The sequence below is a fragment of the Cygnus olor genome, chromosome Z (genome assembly GCF_009769625.2).
Source record: "Cygnus olor isolate bCygOlo1 chromosome Z, bCygOlo1.pri.v2, whole genome shotgun sequence".
Taxonomy (NCBI): domain Eukaryota; kingdom Metazoa; phylum Chordata; class Aves; order Anseriformes; family Anatidae; genus Cygnus; species Cygnus olor.
Genome location: NC_049198.1, coordinates 17,914,724 through 17,938,062, shown reverse-complemented (window position 1 = coordinate 17,938,062; position 23,339 = coordinate 17,914,724). Strand labels below are relative to the sequence as shown.

The 23,339-nt window shown below is 38.2% G+C and overlaps 1 protein-coding gene across 1 annotated transcript; it reads right to left on the bottom strand.

The window, feature by feature from the left end:
• Positions 1-1,697: 1,697 nt before the first annotated feature.
• Positions 1,698-3,026, bottom strand: HSPB3 (heat shock protein family B (small) member 3). The gene has a single exon (XM_040542265.1). The coding sequence runs from the start codon at positions 2,231-2,233 to the stop codon at positions 1,784-1,786; it is 450 nt and encodes a 149-aa protein (XP_040398199.1). The 5' UTR covers positions 2,234-3,026; the 3' UTR covers positions 1,698-1,783.
• Between the last annotated feature and the right edge of the window lie 20,313 nt (positions 3,027-23,339).

The following is a 23,339-nucleotide window of genomic DNA, read 5'->3' as shown; positions in this document are numbered from 1 at the left end:
ACCTTAAACCAATATACAAATTAGACACAGGCAATATAAGGTGGAAGTGTGAGTTAAATGGAAATGTAGGGACATATGTTTTTTATTTAGCTTGGTTTGTTAAAAAATAGCAGTTTCTTGACTTGTGCTCTATTCCAAAAAAAAATAATAAGAATAATTAGTACATTACGGAAATTTACAATCCAGGTCTTATTCTGCACTTCTTGTACAAATTTCTTGTTAGTACAAATAATAAATAAAATGCAAGAATGCAACTCTCCAGTTTTCTAAAGTGAACTGCTTTCAAATGCCTTCAAGTCTAAACAATCACAACAAAAGTCTTTCTGATGAATGGACATGTGCAGAAGTGCAAGCTTCAGGCTTTCATTTCAGAGTTAAAGAACTCTCTGGCTTCAGCTGGTGAGTGCCAGGGTTTTGTTCATCAGATTTTTTCATAGTCTTAAAATTGTATTTGTATTCAATTTCATTTGAATATGTTTTTAATTTGGGCAACCGGCAGATGGCTATTGTAAAGAGTCTGTATTTAACTTGGCACTTTCCATCCCACATTCCTCTACTATTCATAGCAGAGCAGTCAAACTTATCTCCAGTGTGCATGAAAGGAGGCACTTTCATTTGCAGCTGCAGATCTCAAATTTTTGAGCACTTGCAAACTTGTGTAGAGCATTTTTTTGTTAAAATGTTGAGAAGACCAATTACAAGGTATAGTGGGCAGATGTTATTTTCATCTCTACTACTCTTTTTTAAATCAGAGAAACTGAGAGAGAAATTAGACTTGTGTCTGTAGTAAGGAACCCCCACACTAAAATTGGATCCATATTGGTACAGAAAGAGGGGGAGAAAAAAACAGCAGAAAAATTTGATCTTGAAAGTACAGTTGGAGGATGTCAGTCTAAACTGTCAAGCAACATGAAGAATTAAGTATTCAGCTTATTGATCTACAAGACAGTGAATAATAATAAAGGCATCCATGCTAGAGTAATGCCTTTTTATTAGCAGGGGTTCACAAAGAAGAACTTGATGCTTTTGAGTATTTGTAAGCAATATATTTCTTCTTTAGTTGCAAATAGATAGCAGAATGTGTTAAGCAACAACAAATTTCTAAATCTCTTGCAGTATTTTATTTCTGTCATTGATAGAAGGTTTCATTTCTATGTACTGTATTCTCAAACATATATAGTCAGTGAATATTCTGGTTTTCTATATTTTCAAACATGTAACACACTTCTAAAAAGTGCTTTTTCAAGGCTATTTTATATATAAACATTAACTGTGGATTTTTTTTCTTGATAGTATCCTTCAGTTTGTGTGCTTCTCCAGAGCCTAGGAAGAAGAACTGAATCTAAAAAACTAGAAAACAACATTTTTGGTATGTAAATTAAATTTCAAAAAAAACTCACAACCTGTCTATTGCTTCTTTAATGATTATGAATATATATTACAAGTGCTTATTGCAAGAAATACAATTCCTTCTTCACTGAACTCTTAAATGTGTTTTATTTTCAATAATATCAAATAGATTTTTTTCTCTTGCTGTGATTAGCCTAAATTTTCTACTGTTCAAAAAGCCTAGCTTTCCAGGATACATGTAGCCTGAGACAAGTAGTCTAACATTTCACATCAAACAATAAATTCAGCATACTGAAAAATATATACAGAGATTTTCCTTTCCTGTAATATAAATACAGCCACATGCTTTCTACACTCTACAGCATTACTTGAATGATATTGTCTTGTTATATTAAGAATAATTTTATCTCACCAATAAACTATGGACAAGGTTCTAATTCATTTCCACCGAGTTCTTCATTTCAACAACCAAAATGCCATCATGGCAGAAGAGTGCAGACAAATCTTTGTTCTCCACTCCGTCAGGCAATTTGTACTGTCTGGTAAAGCTTCTCGATATGAAACCATGTTCATCCATCCTGGGTCCATGCTGAGCTTTGATCAGGAGCCAGCCTTCAAAAGTCTGAATGATGATATCTTCAGGGCGGAACTGCACAACATCCAGCAAGACCTGAAAGCCTGTGTTTCCGTGCTCCTGGCCACTGGTCTCGGCCCCAGCTGTACTTTCTACCATTCGCCTTCTGTTGCTCAGTGCTGCTGTAGAAGGGCCCGGCAAAGCATACAGAGAGTGATCCAGTTTGTGTGCTTCCAGCTCCTGGGCAGCAAACTGCTCTTGATAGCGTACAGGAGTTTCCACCCAGTGTCTTATAACAGCTTCTGCCATTGCTGAGGCAGAAAGATAAGTTGCTGCGTTTGTGTTGCCTGAGGGAAGCTATGGAGTCAGACCGAACTCTTCCCAGGCATGTGCCTTACCCTCAGGCTCGTTGATCACTTGATGTAGCCTCTCACTTTTGGCAGGGAGAGCTTAACGCTTAATCGGACATGCCATGCTCAGTGAGACTCGTTTCATCTCCTATCTGCTAACAATAGAGCACTATTTATAGTGCTAGGGTCTTCAGTGGCTGTAACAGTTTTCACATGTGCAGCTTCCATGCGTAAGTAGTAAAAGCAAAAGTGTAAGGCACTGCTGTTTATTGCAATACTGTGCTGTTTGTTCTTGTGAATAATGAGCAGACATATAATGTGAAAGACTCATTTATTTAAATGGACATTTAATGATTCAATTTTTCCAAGGTATACATTGCAATAGATACAAACCGTATTTCTTCTAATTGAAATACAAAGTTATTGTACTGTACAAAGGGAAAAAGTTTAAGTAGCTTGACAGTAGGAACAGAGTAAATTTTAGGTTAGGTGAATTATAAAATCAAATGCATTAGATGTTGTTGCTTAGGTTGTTCATAGGTGAAATATGGGCTTTGTGAACAGCCTTACTGGAGGGAGGAAGGAAACACAATCATCCCTGCCTAGAAAGGGGGTGGCTAATGGCTGACCCTGCAGTCTTAGTGACCTACAAACACAGCAGAGTCTTCTGCAGTGTGTCAGGGAGTCGGACTCAAGAGCACAGGGGAAATTAAAGGGAAAGTTCATGTTTCACAGCTTCCAGCAGAGCACAGAGTTATTTTTCCCTAGGAGAATAGTAAAGAAAACTCCAAATCCTTAATGGTATCCCGCTGTCCCAGCAGCCTTCATCTTCTGGGGTTTAACAGCGTGAACCTGTGATCCCATCTACCACATGTTTGGGGAGCAGGAATGAGGACCTCAAAGACTTTCTATGGTGTAATCTTGCTACTGTGTGATCTCAGGGCAAATAATGCCTAGAAGTATTAATAGTTTGATTAACAAGACTAAAGATGAAAGTGCAGTGAAAAGGGAAAAGCATTTCCTGTTTGCTGGAAAATGGTTTGTTTTCCCATGTTGCACTGATGCTTGAAATAATCAGACAAGATACCTTAATTCCTTTTTATTTGGCTTTTGTTCTTCTGAGCTCTCTCTCTTGCCCTTACATCTTTCATTATCCTGAAAATGGCAAGCCAGTTCATATGGCATTTTTGGTTGCTAATGGACTGTAGACTCATACAGAATGAGGTAGCTGAATTTCAACAGTAATCAGAAATGAACTTCTGTATTGAATCGATAACAGAGCAGGATTGCTGGACATATCTATAATTAAGGTTCTAAGGTTGCAATTTTATTTTAGACTCATGAAGGCTACACTGCAAGGTAAGGAGATTTTCAAAGATACATCAAAGGTTCAAGATAACTTAGATTAATGGCCTCTTGTTTAATCGAGTATTGAGGGGCAGGAGAATTATGCTACTTTATTTAACTATTGGCTCTTCTCTTGTCAAACTGTCCTCCAGAAATCATTTTAAAATGCAATTCCAAACGTATGGTTTGCTAGAATAGGGATAAAAATAACCTGGGACGTTGCCCGTTATCTGCTCAGCAGCTGTTTTCTGTTTCACAAGCCACTGATTCACTTGATGAGGAAAACTTAACCCTGAAGTGCAGCAGTATGCATGGCTGTTTGTTATATGCTTTTAGAAACTGCTGAAAGTTATTGCTCTCCCTACTGAATTCTCTGATGATAGACTCAATTCATTTTACTTCAGTTTCACACTTCATTAATAAATGCGTTATGCAGGAATACCACATTTTCTCTCTTTCTCTCCCTGTCTAATTATTCCCATCTTCTCCAGGGGAGGGAAAAAAAAAAAAAAAAAAAAAGTGAACTTGCATATACTTACCCTTTACATGCAAACAGAAACAACCCCAGTATAGCTCACTGTTCCAGAAACAGTTGTGTTAGTATTTCAAATATCTGTGTTAAGCACACTTGGAAGTAAGTGTGGTCTAATTAGCATGAAAGATGCTTTGAATGCCCTTTAAATTCATATATATTATGCAGAGCTCTTCAAATGTTTATAGGATCCCTTTCTACTCCGCAGGACTGGGGAAGATTTTGGTAATGCAGCCATGTAGTCTCACCTCTTTCTGCTCTCTCATCCTGGTCTCTCCTAGGTCCCAGTCCCCTTTTCTCTCTCTTTTCCACCCAAAGACTCAGGAATTAGCTCCATCTCTTTGTTGCTAAAAAGGAGGATACATCAACCACAAAACAAAAACCCTCTCCAAACACAAACATCACATCAATTTGGAATGTACTTCCAGGCCTTCAAATTTAAATATGCACACAGTGCTGCAACACTGAGGGACTTCAGATGTTTAGGTCATGCTCTTCAAATACACATCACACACTAGCGATGCATTTTTATAACAGGTGACTCCTGAGGTGATTTTGGAGAGGGACTTTTTATAAGGGCATGTAGCAATAGGACAAAGGGAAATGGCTTTAAACTAATAGAGGGTAGATTTACATTAGATATAAGGAGGAAATTCTTCACTGTGAGGGTGGTGAGGCCCTGGCACAGATTGCCCAGAGAAGCTGTGGATACCCCATCCCTGGAGGTGCTCAAGGCCAGGCTGGATGGGGCTTTGGGCAACCTGGTCTGGTGGGAGGTGTCCCTGCCCATGGCAGGGGGTTGGAACTGGGTGGTCTTTAAGGTCCCTTCCAACCCAAACCATTCTGTGATTCTAGGATTTTATGATTTTAAATCTTCAGCCTAAAAAGGGTGTTCCTACCCTCTGGTGTGTGAGGCTGGTACTGCATGCTCGGCCTGTCGATGCCTTCAGCTCCCCAGCGAGGGATCCCATCTCGTTCACATCCCCACCAGGGCACTGAGAGGCCTCCCTGGGCTGGGGGTGCTCCCCCAGGCACCAGGCACCACGCTGGGGACGGGGACAGGCCACAACATGGGCCCGTGGGTGGGCCTGGGCCTGCAGGGCCCATGGCAGGGCAAGGACATGCTGTGGGGGCTGGACGTGTCACTGGTGCCAGGGAGATGGCCGTGAAATGGGGCTGCAGGAAGGATAAAGCACACTTCTCTTGGAAACAGCAGGTGCACAAAAGCAAGGGGAAAAATAAATAAATAAAATCACCGAGCTGTTGCATGGATTGAGCGGTTATGATGGGAATAGGATGGATGTCCTTAATTGCCAGCTCAGCAACTCGAATCTTTCTGGTTTTCTTTTCCAGGTGTTGCACGCAGCACAGAATTGCATCCGAACAACTTGCCCCGTGTCACACACCGTGTTGAGCACAGAGGCTGCATCATGCGTGATTTACAGCACACACAGGAAACCACCAAATAATTTGGGAAGTATTGCAGAGCTGCTCTGTGCAAAATTGGTTTGAAGTGAGGCAACTAGTTATAGTTGCCTTGTACTTGTCAACCCTTGCTTTCTTTTGCTGTTATGGTTTCAATATATATATATATATATTTTTGCATTGTTTCGTTTTGTTTTTAAAGAAAAAAAAATAGATCCATTGGCAACAGCTATGTATGAGAAAGAGTGCTAGTATAAACGTGTTACACTGACATCTTGTGGTGAGGCAGGAAAATATCAGCTAAAAGAAAATTAATTTTACAAGCCCCTACTGTGTGTACAGTGCATACAGATATCATTACCAGTCTGTGAAATACTTCTATGGAGAGACAAAGGGGAAAAACACACACACACACACACAATTTTTTAACTTACAACAGGCTTTTTATGAGCTAATATAATCTTCTTTCTCAGTAATTTGGAGGGGAGTATAAATACTCAATTCATGTTGAACACCTGGAAAATACATAAAGCAGCCATCCTGTTAAAGCTGTATTGTAAACTGCAAAAATGTAATGTGCTTGAACTCACTAGAACAACAAATTTTTGATGCATATCTAAAAGAAATACAGGCATTGTGCCTGACACAACTTTAAAATAATTGATTGCTTTGTTGCAATTCTCTGAACGCCTGATTTCCCAAAGAGATATATTTCAACTACCATTGAAATTCAATAACTGCTGGAAGGGGAAAAAAGTGAAAATCCTTGCAGGATGAAGTGAACAAAAATGCTTCCAGCAAAAGCCGACAAGCTAAATTCAAATGAAAAACATGTAATTACCCAAATGAATTTAGGCAGAATATTGCAATTTATTTTTCCAAAAGTATCTAAGGATGCCACTCATGATCTACTTCACATGTCATGCAGAAGGGATGCTGTCAATTCAAACTTGGCATTGCATAAGAAATGTAAGGAAGAGTAGGACTGTACAGGTTTTAATATTGTTGGCTCTGTTATACTCAATAAAGGAGATTAAGCTTTGTGGTGATACTGACAAGGTACATAGCAAAATAAAATGTATGTGAGAAAGGCACTTGGAGTGACACATATGGAAACTGGAGGATAAACACCAGTTTTCTACAAGGTAATTAATATATTTTTTTTTAGATTGAGAAAATTACTGTCTGCTATTTGTGTTACTTTGGGTCCATTACTTCTCAGACCTGTGAGTTGTCCTTTTCACCAGATTGTTGGATTTGGATGTGTGTTTGAAACATTCAGAAACTTAACTACAACTATTGCAATTGTCTAGTCATCAGGCATCAGGTGGTTTGTTTTCAATAAATACTGAGGGATTCTTTTCAATAATGTTTCATTCCAACCATGTAATATTTGCATTGAGCAGTGACTTACAGACAAATTCTTCCCACAGCATACTCTGTTATAAAACTACTTTCAGGTTATAAGGGCTATGTTTTTACACAGCCAACTTAACTGAAAGAAGTCTGTGGGTCATGTCCTTCAAAACCTGGAAAAGGCTGGGTCTGCCCAACCTCTTGGAAAATCTCTTCAGGGCACTGATGTCACTTTTAACTGTAAATTTCATCTCCTGATTTTAGAGGCCTCTTAAGAAATGGAAAGCTAATCTCAGTTTTTGCACTAAGAATTGAGTTTTGCTTGTTTGTTAGGAAACTGTGTAAGAAATATAACTAATACGGAAAGGGCTATCATTTTGACACATTGCATCCACTATCATACGACTTCTGTTTGATGTGTTGAGATAAAAGAGGGGCAGATGAAGAATGAGGATGAGGAACAATAGGAACACAGCAGCTTCTGTTGGAGCAGATTCTGTATAGAAAGATGAAGGAATGAAAATGCAACTTGTATAATAATGATTTTTGAATTTCAAGTTACTATAAAATTTATATTTATTTTTTTTTAAAGATTCATGGAACTCTTTACAAATGTATTTGTTTTGCTATTCACATGGCTTGTTTTCTATAAATTTTTATGCTTGTTAGGGGAAATGCATCTGCATGTCACAAATTCTTGAGGAAGTGTGATAAAAAACAAACTACTTTATTTTATTTAGAATGATACTAATCTGTTAACTTCTTGCACACAGAAAAGCAGCAGAGAAGAAAAGAACAATTAAAAGAGAATAATGTGCCAAAGGACTTGAATGTTCTGTTTTGCCACTGATAGGTGGGATCTAATGCACGCTTGCTGTAGAAACAATCTTGTTTTTCATCAGTTAAAAATTAACTAGTGTTCCAAGAAGAATGTTACTTTTCAGATTTCCTGCTCCTCTCCCTCACTGAAGTCTTGCCTTGAGACTTGGTAGGAATAACTCAAAGCAGTTGAGTGCAATAATGCTGGTTTATTTATTTTGGATCTGTTTAAATTTCACAGCAAGTGCTCACTTGCTTCATTAGAATGTGAAATTCCTATTCCAGGGATCAGATCTTCAGCTTTTTATGTTTTGAAGTTGACCACTTAATTAAAAGCAATATGAGTACTGAAAATCTTACCTATTAAATCCTGGCAGTAGGAACATTTCTGCTGTTTATAGTTAGGTACCGTCTAAGAATTCCACAGATAAGGGCTGGAAAATCTACAACCTCTATTACACACAGAACATGTTAACCAATAATTAGCACAGAGAAAATCTGATCTCACTTTTTACAATTTTCCTTAGAACAAAGTTATTGCTAAAGTTAAATAGCTACAGTAAATTGAACATCTATGGTACACTGAAGCTCTGGACTTGTTTGTCAAAACATTTATTTGGAAGAATATAATTCAACTTGCTAACTGAATTTTGAGATTGAAAATTTTCACTATGTTGAGGTGTATGAGGGAACCAAAGGTATAACTGAACACACTTCATTCAACACCTACCATGAAAATATTGTATTAAGACATGACTTTAGGAGTGAAAACTGAAGAGCTATGATATAGAATACAAATTCCCATGTATGCAGGAAATTTTAGAGTTAAAAGCAATACTTTCTGAGTATTTGCTAGCAATGAGATACCAGCTGAATAGCCCTTGATCTTGTGGCTATAACTAATGTCTGCAACTTTGGCACTGGATGCTAAGTGAAGCCACTCATTTAAGGCATTGTGCATTGCTGCATCCTGCATCCTTTGTGACTGTGTCTTATAGGTGTAACTCAAATCAGTTCATTGTTTTTCTTCTTTAACATCAAGATTCCATTAAAATTTCTCCAAATGCCATGAGTCTTCCACCACCATGTGTCACCAAGATGGGTGATGGCTCTGTGGCCAAGCTAGAATCCCAAAGCCCAAAACTCATTGAGTCTGAGAGCTGAAATGTTGGTCTGGAAAGTGGCCAGCTATGGATTCCAGGGTAGAGGTGCCTTAAAGAGTAACTGCTGTGATTTGTGAGGGATTTACAGGACGAGTTTGCTGTGGTTAGTGAACAATTCCTTTCTGAAGTGACATAAATAAGTTGTTTGCTGTCAATTTACCTTGGGAATTAACTTGTATTATAAGCATCTATAACTGACAAGGACGAGCAGGAGACTGAGAATGGGGGAAGTGTGAGTGGAAGGCTTACCCCAAACACACAAAATCACAGGAGTGACTGATATTGAATTGATGGTGAACCAACACTGTTGTCTTCATATGCTGACTCAGTGGATGATGTGAAATACGTTGGTAGTCAAGTCTCAATTCTATGGACCACCTATTTTTATCACAGTCAGCCCCCCACAAGTTTCCAGTCTTAGAAGGAGAGCCAGTAATTCATTGGCAAAAATACTACTTCCCTTTGCCCATCCACATGGAAAAAAGACAAACAGAATTTGGCTTCTATGTCAATTGTTACTTCTTTCAGTGTTGGAATTATAACAATATTCTCAGACTTTCTTAATTTTCTGACTTCAGTGATGTCTGGAAGGCTGCAGAGGTTGCAAAATCTCAGATGCTACAAATACTTTTTTTATAGATAGAATTTCAGTTAAGTCTGAGGACCAAATTCTGCTATATGAACCTCCTTTTGTCTTTACTGGACTTGTACATAGTGGATATAAATGCAGAATTTACATTGTTAATTGTAAATTTATCATCCATACTAGTTCTGAAATTGCATGTTCTTTAATAGTACAGGTTCAGCTCAGAAGACAGCATTTGGCCACGCTTCTCTTCAATATCACAGAAAAAATTACACAGACAAGAGTAGCAAACACTTTAATAAATTGTTTATTAAAAACTGATGGGAGACTTGCTTTTCTCAGAAAAATCTTCATATCATGTAACAACAATACTGGCAGAATCTCACTCAGTGTTTGCCACACCCTCTAAGCAATGATCTGTATACATGTAAACATTTATAAAGTATAACCACATACCTCATAAACACGTATGGTAACACACTTTCTCTCCATTACTAAAATATTTTCCTTCCAAAAAATATTTATAAATACAGCTATTTTTATAATATTCTCGAGCAAAAAAAAAATGTTTTGCAAGATCTACTGCTTGTATGTTATTTTTACTGAAAGTCAGAAGACCCTTAATTAAACTTTATTGTGCCAAGGTTTATGTTTAGATAGTATGTTGTGCAAGAAATAAAATATTTGTAGTGAGATCATGAGAGCACTCTACTGTTTATAAAGGCAGATTTAACTCCCGTGTTATAGAAACTCTTCTATTTTCACAGTAGAAGCTCTTTTTTTCATATTAGTCTTTGCTGTACTGAAGGTAAATTAGGTCTGTGCAGACTAATAGCCAGTTCAGTAGTCAGATTTGTAATACCGGATTTTTAAATGATTACCTATTCTTGGAGACAAGTTTTCAAAATAATTCTGATCTTTGCTGGGCTTTTTAAAGTATGTTAGATATTTCATATACACTGTAGTGTTTTTTTGTGGCTTGTCAAAACTGCTTACAGATGGCCAAAAAGTACAGAGTCTGTTGTTTATGAAGTGAGGTGGGGCTTCTCTGTGCGAGGCATGAACAAAGCCACAGGAAGACCATTCAGAGAGCTAACCATAAGCAGAATCCCAAGCCATAGAGAGGGCTCTGATACAGGGTCAAATTAGTTAGTGTTGTTGGCATTTTCTTTCAATTCAAAACATATTAAAAAGTTAGAAGTTAGAGGTAGAGGTTGAGAGTGAAATATGTGATGGATAGAGAGAAATGTTCTAAAACAGAGGAAATGTGATTTGTAGTGCGCAAGCAAGCTTTCACTCAGCAAAATGTACTGGGTGATAGCAGCCGAAGGCAGCTGGATGTTGAATAATGAGTGACCGACTGTCCAGTTTGCCAACTCGCTACTCACATCGCTGTTCCCATAGTATTCAGTGGAGATACCAGAGAAGTGAAGGTTGAAGGAATAAACATTATTCTAGCAACAAACTAGGACAGAAAGAACCACCAGGCAGTTTTGGATGGGCTCCACCGTCTCTCATTGCTATTCCTATTCTATCACTGCTGGAATTTTGCTGTGGAAACAAATAGCAAAGAAAACAATAACAGGATTAAGAACAATGAGAGACTATTAAGTCACATGCTAGTGGTTTACAGCCTATGACATTTTTTTCCACTGGTGCAATGTTAGATTTCTTTTTGGCAATGTTTTTTGTGCTTTTTATGTATAACACTTCAGGGTTAAGCACATGACCTAAATGAGGAGGTGATGCTTCTTAGTTCTTCCCTGGGAGGTAAAGTAGCAGGGTCCACTTTGTTACTGTCCATCTGCTTATTATTTTTGATTTAGTTCTCCTGCCTGAATCTGCGTAATTTGGAGAGAGGCCCCTTTTCTGCTCAGGAACAAGAATTAGTGCCTCAGTTGCCAAACCATGCTTCATACTTCCTGGGTATACAAACCCATAGAGAGCAGTTAGTAATCAGTGAGCAAACAACAGTAATGAGCTGATCTCTTTCATGAGCTGCAACTCTGTGAAGGCTAATGTGCAAAGACTACATAGCAATAGACGTTTGGGACCAACTTGCAAATGACTGGTAATCCTGTAACCCAGAGACTGTTCTAGCAGTTTAGAAAAGCAGCGTTCTCTAAGGTTAGCTACTTATATTGTGCTGGAGGACACTGTTATTGCCAGAGATCAGATTCAGTTTCCTGTTCTTAATTTACTTGTTCCCAGAGCCACTGATATATCCTGACTGTACCATAGTAAGACACTGAATTACTCTGTAAACTGGAAAGGTGTTTTATTCTACTACTGCAGTTCTACACTCTGATTACACAAAAGCTAGAAGTTAATATTTCTTCTCAGCAGAAGTCCAACTTATTTTAGTCTTTAATGTCATCTTGATACTCTGATTTTAATTTCCTGATCTAAAAAGTCCAGTTTTATTTTCACGTATTTTAAACTTGTTTTTATCCGTGTCTAAGTGTGAAGTAACCATTTAGATACCCAGGTACTGTGGTTACAAAAGATGCTTGTGACACACCAGTTACATATCATGTGCCTGACCACTTGCAAAACTCAGCTTCATTTGAGCATGTTAAAGGCATTAGTGGTTTCCGAAATGTAGCCGCTACAGTTGCTTGTCTTCCAGAACTTGTTACTAATAATGTCCAAATCTCACACCTGGGTCATTTTATTAAGGGGTGGCTTTCTGCCTCTGAAGTGACTGCTATAGCCAATTGCATGGCACGCTACATGTCAGCTATGCCTTTTGCACAAACTAATGGGGAGTTAATTGCCTGCATTTGTAGAACGACTGGACTGATGCCTTATGTTACCAGATGCAACTCCCCTCCAGATGTGGGGAGAAAGGCTAGCAGAAATACCTGGCTCCATTAGCCCAGTCTTTGACTACAACGAGTCTGACCTAGAAGGCCTGGTCTGCAGCAGCAGTGGGCACTCAGACAGTACTTGAAGATAATATTAAAAGCAGTCTGGCTGGACATGATACTCGATGCTAAATATTGCAGAATCCTGTCTGTCTTGTATTAGGTACCCAAAATCAATACACTTTGACGTTTAACTTTCTGTGTCTTGTTCCTACTTCTGAAAGGAAGTGATAATAATATTCTCTCATCTTAAAGGATTGTTATGAAAATGAACTAATTAATAACTGTGAACATTTTGATAGTATCATACTGCATGCCAAAACAATAAATAATTCTGTCCTCAAACAGGATTTGACAAGTAGTGAGTAAATGATACATGGGGCCACACACATCAATAATAGTAGTAAAGAAAAAGGAAAATTGAATACTGAATAAGATAATAGACAAATGGAAAATACACAGTGGTTATGTAATTAGACATTAAGTCTAATTATAGATAGGCACATGCAGACCGAATTACAGCTGCACAGTAAATCTTAAATCCAGCATTGTCTTTTTAAGTGTCTGATTTCAACAGCATTTTTAATGTTGTGTTTTGAGCATTTACTGTACTATAGCCACAACTGTTATGTATCTATTACTTTTGTGGTTTTTCAGCATGATACCTAATTAGCTATGAGGATGTGGGATGTGTAAACAGATAAAATCTCATTTGGAAAATAATTCAGATAGTAATGTAAAGTTATCTGAAATGAAATTAGAACTGACCACACTGCAGCTCCCATCTACCCCTGCTCCAAGAGAATTATGAGTCGGCTGGTGTAGTATATTGAAACCTCTTGACAGTTCCCTGTCTCGAGCCTGAATCCACTGTCCATTTTCTGCCCATTGTCACAGCTGAGATAAACCAGAACTTCCTGATCTGTAGCAGGAATGATATCAGAAATGATAGATGGGACCTGGTAGGATCTAAGTTAAAGTATCACTACCAGAATTTTCCATTTGCATCCCACTGACATTATTGTGAATTTTACCAATATCTGTTTGTACGTAGAAAATATGTCTTGGATCTCTGAAAGATAAATATTGAAAAAGGAACATGTGAAAAGCTTTAATTTTGCCCAAGTCTTACTCAGTTCTGAGACAGTAAATTAATATGTGTGTCAAACAGATGAACAGGGTAGAAATGAAGAATTAGTGATCAACACTAATAAGGATCATTTGCTCTAAACACAAACATACTGTGCTTTTTGCTCACAATATACGTAGCTTTACTTGAAATGATTCCCCCAGTCTCTGGTTATTTTAGTATCATTACTTATGATTTTTCGTGTGTTCAGAGTAATGTTAATCCTTAACCTTAATTTCTTCAGAAAGTATTAACAGTTTCATGTCGAGGAATTAAAATACTCACCTTCCTTTTCTTAAACCCTACATATAGAAGCAAGTGACCAAATTCATGTTACTTATATAGAAAGCCTTAATTTATTACTTAATCAAGACTGCAAAAATAGATATGAACCAAATCTGTCCTTCATATTGAGTAAAATAGAAAGAAAATAAAGCTGGTATTCCTTCCATGTATTCTTCATATAGGTTAAAAACATGAAGCCTATACTCGTCCTACCCCCCTAAGGAAAAAAGAAAAGCACTTTAGTGAAAGTCAAAGGACTCTATAAAGCATGCTTTGGATGTGTGCACATAGCCAGAATCTATGGAGCTACCACGTAAAGTACCTAGCTCTTACGGAGAGCTTTTTAAAAAAACCTGACCTGTTTGTCTGATCTGAGATTCACTTTGACTGCGAGGTCTCTCAAAGACTTTTAAATTATGATTCTCTTATGATTCTCTTCATAATTCTCTTCTTTATTGGCCAGCTAATTGCTGGTGGTTGTTGTTGTTTTTACCATCCTCAAAAATAAGTGGAGGATGATCAAAGGAGAAATGTAGTTTATTCCTAACCAAGAATTCTTCGAGATGGACTCAGTATATTCACACCCTTGCCCTGCTTTTCCTTTGGAGCTGTAGTTACCTGTACAATAGAAAAAGGAATGTACTAAAGAGGCTGAATTCACATGCTGTCTTTAGATCCTCATCCTTAAAACACTTTGGAACAGTGTGAAAGGGTGAACAGTGTTAGTTTAAAATTTCCACCCATACAGTAAATTGCTTGAGTGGAAACACATTTTGAAGCATTCATGACTCTCTGTCATATTTACTCCTATATTCTTGACTGTCATGCAGCTGAGAATCTCGTAAGTCTACTGCCTAGCATGTCTGCAGTGTCACCGCGTTTGTGCTGTTTAGCCAATGGTCACTAACTGGTTTTGTTACTCACAAACTAGGTTTATAACCGAGCTGCCAAGACATAAGCAAGAAAGGATGGCTGGACATGTTGTTAGGGCACTGACTTGGTAGTTAAGAAATACAGCCCTGGCTCTCCTGCAGGCTTTTCTCTATGACATCTGGCAAACCACAGTCTTTCTGTTCCACTTTCAAAGAGCGGGAAAGAGGTATCAGGATCCTAGTACTATTTATATTATCAAGCTTTTCAAGAGAGTCACTATTTTCTAACGCATATATGCAGAAACTCTTACACGCAGACATGATAACATATCAGGTCTTCAGAGGAAAGAGGCAAACCGGAATCATAATTCTAAGTATGAAGGTGCCTCCCTAATAACAAAGATGAAATTAACTTTAGCAAGAATACACCTTTAATATTCTTAGTGAAACCAAAGAACAGATTGTTGACTTAGGTATCAGAGGCAGACTTCCTGGAAGGGATAAGCACTCCCCTCTCCTCTAATATGTCACTAAGTATGTCGCTTGCTTCATGAGACGTGACAGTGTAGTATCAGTTTATGCGTCCAGTGCTAGTCCTGGTCATCATCATAACGCACCTGAAAATACAGGGTATAGCAAGTATTCAGAGTATACAGACAATAAGAAAGCATGTAGTAACTAACCCAGGTTTGTCAAATGGATGCATATTCAGTAGAAGCAAAGATGGTTTCAGCAGATTTAGCTTTTGCTGCTAATAATAAAGTAAATTTAGTTGTGTTGTTGTCCTGTCTGTATGGCTGATAATTTTGCTTTTGTTTTATTCACCATATATTGGTTTGCAAACAAAAAATAAACGAATGCCCATTCTGGACTTAGCACAGTATAATACTGGTAATGTATTTATTCTACTAAAAAGCTTTGTGGGATGAAATTGCTTGAGTTCAATTTAAAGTTAACAATTATAGGCTCACCTTTCAGGCCTCTCTTGAGCAAAGTTCATTGAAACACTTTTTCATGCATGAGGACTGAAAAGGAGCAAAAGGACAAAAGGATTAAATATTTATATACTCTATACTCTAGAAAGGATAAAAGACATAAGCCTCAGAGACCTGTTAGACATCACTATGAAAAAGTGTTGCTGTGGTATTAAGTGAGATATGTGGCTGTAATTTTGAATGTGCTAAATTTCATATGTGAAAATTTTTGAGAATATTTGTGGATAATTGCCAACACACAAGCACAACAGTAAATTTACTGATGGAGTTTATTTTTGTTTAAACTATCTCAGAATGTCACATGTTAGGTTTAACCCTAAACGACTTGTGCAGTTGAGGTACAATAAATACTGTCAGAAGCAATCACATCTCTTTTAGTGCATATTATATACAGTGATTATTCTATAGATATTACAACTCACACTTCTGTAGTACCTGCTAATAAGATAGACAATGAAGATTTACATAAATTGCAAAAATGAGACTTTCTGAGTAGAGACTGAAAGAAAATTCAGATCTATTTGTATGAAATGTGCCCAGGTGTATGTGTATGATTATTAGCACTCAAGTATTAAAAAAGGAGCTTTGCTGTAGTTTCACTCAAAACCTCTCAAAAGATGTTTCACTCAAAACCTCTCAAAAGATGTATTTCAGGTAAGCAATCCTGGCCAAGCAAAACCCATGTTGGTAAGTAAGTACTGGCCAGATCTTGCATCCCTTTTCCTTATACCCAAATATTTATCTTTTTCTTAAGTCTGTTCTTTGTTGGCTGGCTTTCTGTCACAGGAGATAGAAAGTTATTCATGTACTACTCTAGTTGTTTCCATTGCACTTGAAAGTGGGAGATGCTTGGAAGCCCTGATTGTCTCCCAAAACATTCTTGGTGTTTCTAAGAATTCCTTCATTGCTTTTTTTTTTTTTCTTTAATATATTTTTTTCAAGTTTTATCTGGAAAGATAAGGATTTTTAAAACATCGTTTATTTATGAGTTGCTGAAAATTATAGTTCAAAGCATAGGTTCTCTCTCTTGGTTTAAAGATGTTCTTACACTTAAAACAGACTGTAGGTACTGGAAAATCCCTAACTCCACCTCATTAGCTACAGTAGTTCAGGACTTAACCCAACGTTAATTAACGTCAATAGGAGTCTATTTATGTCTTTGGATCAAATGGTCAAAAATTTACTACCTTGTCAGATTGCAATCTCTCTGAGGAGTATGCATAAAAAACCAGGTTCCTTCATATCTTCTTGTAACTTTTCAGGTTACCTTGATGTTTTTCTGGGTAACATGCAAGGGAGTGAAAAGAGCTGACTGGTACTACAAAATTTCCACACTCATTGAAGTCAAAACTCATATAGTGTTTCCTTTGGCAGGCAATGGTGGCTCTGTAGCATTAGCTCCTAGACAGATGTTTTTGTACTCATCATCACCTAAAGAGATTTGTGTTATATGATATCAGACCAGGTAAAGATAACAAAAGTGTATGAAACATTGAGATCTATAATTTTAATTATTTTTTCTTAAAAAATCAAAACGTAGGTATTTGTATTTAAGAGCAACTTGATACAGAAAAATAGCCCTGAAACCAACTGTTAGCAAAATGCTTTCTTTGGTCAGTTTCTAACCAACAAACAAGCAAACAAACAAAAAGCAGAAGCACAACCATGGTAATTAAGTACAATTTAATTTATATCTGGTTTATAAGGAAATTTTAAACTAAGAGAGACAGTGACCACAATATGAAAAGTGTACAATAAAGTTTTATCCAGGATTACAGCAGGTATAGCTGACGTAGAATCATAGAATCATAGAAGTGTTTGGTTTGGAAGAGGCTTTAAACATCATCTAATTCCAACCCCCCTGCCATGGGCAGGGACACCTCCCACCAGACCAGGTTGCCCAAAGCCCCATCCAGCCTGGCCTTGAGCACCTCCAGGGATGGGGCATCCACAGCTTCTCTGGGCAGCCTGTGCCACTGCCTAACCTCCCTCACAGTGAAGAATTTCCTCCTAACATCTCAGCTAAATCTCCTCTCTATTAGTTTAAAGCCATTCCCCCTTGTCCTGTCATTATCTGCCTGAGCAAAAGTTGCCCTCCATCTTTTTTATAAGCCCTCTTTAAGTACTGAGAAGTTGCAGTAAAGTCTCCCTGGAGCCTTCTCTTTTCCAGGCTGAACATCCCCAGCTCTCTCAGCCCTTCTTTGTAGGAGAGGTGCTCCAGCCCTCTGATCATCTCTGTGGCCCTCCTCTGGACCCCCTCTAACAGCCCCACATCCTTCTTGTGCTGGGGGCCGCAGACCAGGACGCAGCAGAGGGGCACAATCCCCTCCCTCCACCTGCTGCCCACCCCTCTGTTGGTGCAGCCCAGGACGCAGTTGGCCTTCTGGGCTGCAAGCACACGCTGCTGGCTCATGTCGAGCTTTTGTCCACCAGAGCCCCCAAGTCCTTCTCTGCAGGGCTGCTATCAATGGGTTCTCCCAGTCTGTGCTCATGTCTGGGATTGCCCCGACCCAGGTGCAGCACCTTGCACTTGGACTCATTGAACTTCACTAGTTCCACATGGGCCCACTTCTCCAGCTTGTCCAGGTCCCTCTGGGTGGCATCCCTGGCATCCCTTCCTTCTGGTGTATCGACTGCACTACTCAGCTTGGTGTCATCTGCAAACTTGCTGAGGATGCACTCGATCCCACTGCCTGTGTCATTGATGAAGATATTAAATAGCACCGGTCCCAGGACAGACCCCTGAGGGACACCACTAGTCACCAGCCTCCACCTGGACACATTGACCACCACTCTCTGGGTGCAACCTTCAAGCCAACTCCTTATCCACTGAATGGCCCACCCATCAAATCCGTATCTGTCCAATTTGGAGACCAGGATGTTGTGTGGGACCATGTCAAAGGTCTTGCAGAAGTCCAGGTAGATGACATTGATCAGTCTTCCCTTGTCAACTGATGCAGTCACTCCATCACAGAAGGCCACCAGACTGGTCAGGCACAATTTGCCCTTGGTGAAGCCTTGCTGGCTGTCTCAGATCACCTTTTTGTCTTGCATATGCCTTGACATTGCTTCCAGGAGGATCTTTTCCATGATCTTCCTAGGCACAGAGGTGATTTTATCTGCTAACTATATACTTGCAATTTCCTCTAAATAATAATATAGAATAGTAGATAATCATTTATGGTTTATATAAAATAAACAGGTTATAAATGAGATGATCATTCTCTCTATTCTTTGTTTGTAATTACATTTTACTATAAAGTCTATAAAATTGGTTTCATGCCTGAGTGTCTGCAAGTGTAAATGCATACTTAATGGTACAGACATATTGCAGAAAGTCTGTCAGAAGGGAGCATTATCCTGACACAAAAAAAAATCCCTAGTGAAAAAACTAGTTACATGTTTGTACATCTTAATTCCCAGAGCAGGTTAACAGAGCCTGAAAAGTAAAAGGCAGTGATGAGGAATGCTAAGAGATGCCTTGATTCGAGACAACTTGCTTGTGCCCTCCAACAGAACGGCTTTTTTAGGATCCCCTGCTGATATTTAAAATCAGCTATTTGGCATTCCCTTTGCCCGTTTGAATCCCTCTGGTTGGAAAACATTAAATTAACTTACCTTTTAAGGTAGTAAGACACCATGATTTTAAATATGGTGCCTAATTGTAATAATATCAGATAAAAGCAGTTAACACAGATCTGCCCTTGCCCATAGTAAGGACAAATTCACCATTTAGTATAATAGTCTATTAACCTCTGTATTGGTTTGGCATGTCTTCCCAATACAAACAAGCCATTGACAGCAGAGCACACACTGTTCTTCCCAGACCGAATGCTTCCCTGCCAGTGAACTGTTCTTTGGGGCAAAGAAATTGTTGTCCCTTTGAAAAATGGCAATAAGCCTTAGTTCATGATTTCATATGAGGAATTAATTATATATGTTTTACACCCTTAAAAAATCTAGATGTCATAGTTAATAAGCTACAGGGTTACAACTGGCTTTGCCTCTAGCTGTTTTCTACACCTAATTTTGGGCAGCACGCATATGCAGAATGAAATTGTTTGAATAGCATAATGCTGCCCAGCTGGTTCAGTCAATAATGTCCTTAACTCTTGCTACACCAGATTTTTTCCCAAAGGTTTATGTGCGGTTTACCCTAATTATAATTATGTCTCACTTGAGAGGGGAAGAAAAATTTCTCAAAGATGTTGTTCTGCAGGGAGCAATAAAGAAGAACATAAACAATGTACATTGCTGTATGTTCTAGCTGCTGATGGAGGCATCTTAAAACTGCTGTATAAATACCACCAACATCTAAACAGTTTTGCAAAAAAAATGTGGTAATGAATGCTTCCTTGACCTTCCTTTAAACACCCCAGGAAAAGGGAAATTATTCAAGTTTTACTCATTGAAATCAGATTAAATCAGTGGAAGCTTTCTCACTAATACCAGTGGCAACAGGCAAGTTTAACTCCTAGGCACAGCCAAAGTAAACAACAGTATGTGACCTTGCTACCTGTTTTGCAAGATCTCAGGGAACTGAATTTGCTAGGGGAGGCAGATGGAGTGTGTGAAGTGTGGGCTGTTTGTGTGAGAACAGGCAACAAGCTGCATGTTTATTTCTGGCCATCCCTTCCCTACCTGGTCTGTGCAGAACCAGGTAAATGCTTCTTGCGAGGATGAAAGCAGACAAGCATTGAATTGGAGAAAGCACAAGGAAGTTGCAAAGAAGCCTCTAGATCTTTAGACAGTGGATTGAGTGGATTATGGAAGGACAAGAGGCCACTGGGAAGTGGGAGAAGGCTTCCAGTTCCTCTTTCGCTGCTTTCAATCAGTTCTAAATAACAAGACCCTCAAGTACACTTGCCAAGCACTTCTTTTCTTCACCACTGCAGAACTGGACATTGATTTTTTCATTTATTACTGATCAATCCTAAGCTTCTGAGACTTCAGAAAATTCTTTTCCTGACTCCCTCTGGGTGCCTACTCTGACTTGAGAACTAAAATATTATTTATATTACTCCTGAAGAATTCTGTCAGTCAATGTATTAAACCAAGCATGTTTTCCCCAATACCTACTTGTTGCCATATTCCTATGTATAAAAGATACGGGGTACCCCACTTGGTACTTTTATAATCTTGTCTCACTCTTGGATATTGGCTTCCAGTTATTCTGGAATAATATTAGTGGAAGGATCTTCTAGGTAATGAACAAGATATAGTACAGAGAGCTGTCAGAGTGACTGTTTCAGTCATCTTGTAATGTTAACTTAGCCTAAATCCAAAGGTAAAATATGTATTCCAAAAATATGTAGGCTATATGGTCAGTGCAAAACACGTTTTTTGATTGGTCTGTTAGCTATGTGACACATAAATATGTCACCTCGGTTTCATTTTGGCTGTTTAGTTTTGATTGGACCAACATATCTAAGCTACTTCACTTGTTTGCTTTGCATTTCCCCATTGGCCATGGATAAGCTCTGTAACTATCAAGTGGTGCACATGCATGACAGAGCATGGCTAAGAGTACATGAATTCTGGACAGTCAGGAATTCAGGAACAGCATTTCTCTCTGGTGATAGTCTGCCTAGCTGTAAAAATGAGCATGTACGGCCTATAGAAAATCCAGTTCAATTACTGGGAAGACCTCTGAAGGAAACACAAAGGTCAGGTAGCCAATGTTGCTCCTACTGGGGGTAGAAGCAACGAAGCCATTGTTTTTATTGGGAACATGATTTGGGTGTTCAAGTACCTGGACCTTTGCAAACAGGGGGATAGGCTTTTCTGCCCTTCCTGAGACACATGTTCCAGCCTTGCAATAAGAAGGATAAATGGAATATGTTTGTTCTCACTATTGCTATAATATACAAAGACTATGATACGGATGCAAATATTGTTTATATTTTTAAGTAGCTTTCTGCATGGGATTTCAGAATGGGCACCCATTCTCTTTTATGAATATCACCCGTTTTGCATGGGGATCCTTTCCCACTTGCACTCACACTATCAGAATAATTTCTTAAAAAACTGTGATCCAAAACAGTGAGAATCTGACCTGTGGCTTTTCAAAAGGAAAATCAATTGAGAAAAAAAAAAAAAAAAAACAAAAACAGAACCAACTTAACTTTCTAATTCTACAAGCATTTGAACCAAGCCTCTACTTATTGGTAACTGAAGCACTTAAATAAGCATCTCTTGAATCAACTTTTATTATGCAGTATGTTAACAGCCTGCTGCATTCAACATTAGTTACTCATCATAACTTTAGAAAAGACAATAGGAAAACTTGCTTCAACATAAAACATTCTACCTTTTGTTGGGCCTACATAAGTGCACCCAGTACTGAAACCACTCTATATAAAATACAGCTTTTGTAGAGCAGCCAGCAGTCAACCAAACTGCTTTATGGAAAAAAACAATGTAATTGGAACTGAATATCTCCAGTGTTATATTCCACAGGTATTAACCTTGCATGAGCAGTTCGTGTGAAGGCGGAGGTAGTTATACAGGTATTTAATTGGAAGCTCTCAAACCTAGAAGGCATGGTGCTTAAAAACATTTACATAACCTTCAATTCACATTATTTCTACAATACAGATGCCATTCAGATTTCTGTATGTGAGCTGGAAGTCAAGGAGACAGATACGTAATTTATAAATGCGATTTTTAAAAAGGCTACTTTTTCAATATCCCCACTACAGAGATAATAGTGAAGCTGAAAAGGAAACAACACTTTCTGTTACTCACATTTGCTCTCCTGTTTAGTGGCATATTTTCTGGTGTAGCACTATCTCCTTAGTTTTTCAGTTTAAAATTACATCTGCTGTCCTACTAGGGAAGCATGAAGTTGATTTATCAGGATTCTTTTGGACTGTCACCGCTTCAGACTTTGGTTACCTCGGGTGTATAGAACCTTACATACAAAAACATCCCCAAATACCTTAGGAACAGTTACAACTGAAACAAACAAAAAAAAATTGAGAGATATGATTCATTTCCAAGACTTCCTAATTAACTTGTCGATTACTGTTCACAGTATCTTCTTTCTTGCTACATCTGTTTTTTCCTCAAGAATTTGTACGTTGGCCCATATTTCCTCCTTTTAAAATAAATGGGAATCCTTTCAGATGATCTGCAGTTGATATAATCTTTTCCATATTCCTTGTCTTCAAAAAGTGGCTAAACTACAATCATTTTCATAAACACATCTGACCAACACAAAATTCTCCTTCTGGACTGATATTGTTCAAGATGTTTTTTTTCTTGAGGGTCTGATATCTATATCTCAGATTTGCTTCTAGATTCTGCTTTTTAATCCTATTTCAGTTGTATGTTGATACGTGTGCCTTATCACTAATTGCATACTTTAATTCACCAGAAATATGCAGTAAAGTGTTTAAAAACTTTAATCAGTGGGACTTCAGGATGTGCTTTAAAGGAAAAAAAAAAAAAAAAAGAGCTCCTAAGGATATGCTACATGGCAAAATGCAGGTTTAATTATAACTTGTGTTCACATGTCTGCATAGCTTAAATTAGCTAACATGAATAAAATAATGAAAGAATTACTTCTGTGTGAACTTGTTACGGGAGTTCAAACTCTAAGGCGTGTGTTACTAAATCAACATTTCTCTTCTAGCATATGTTACCTAGAGTAGGCTAAAACACTGTTCTATCTTCCTTTCTTCCATA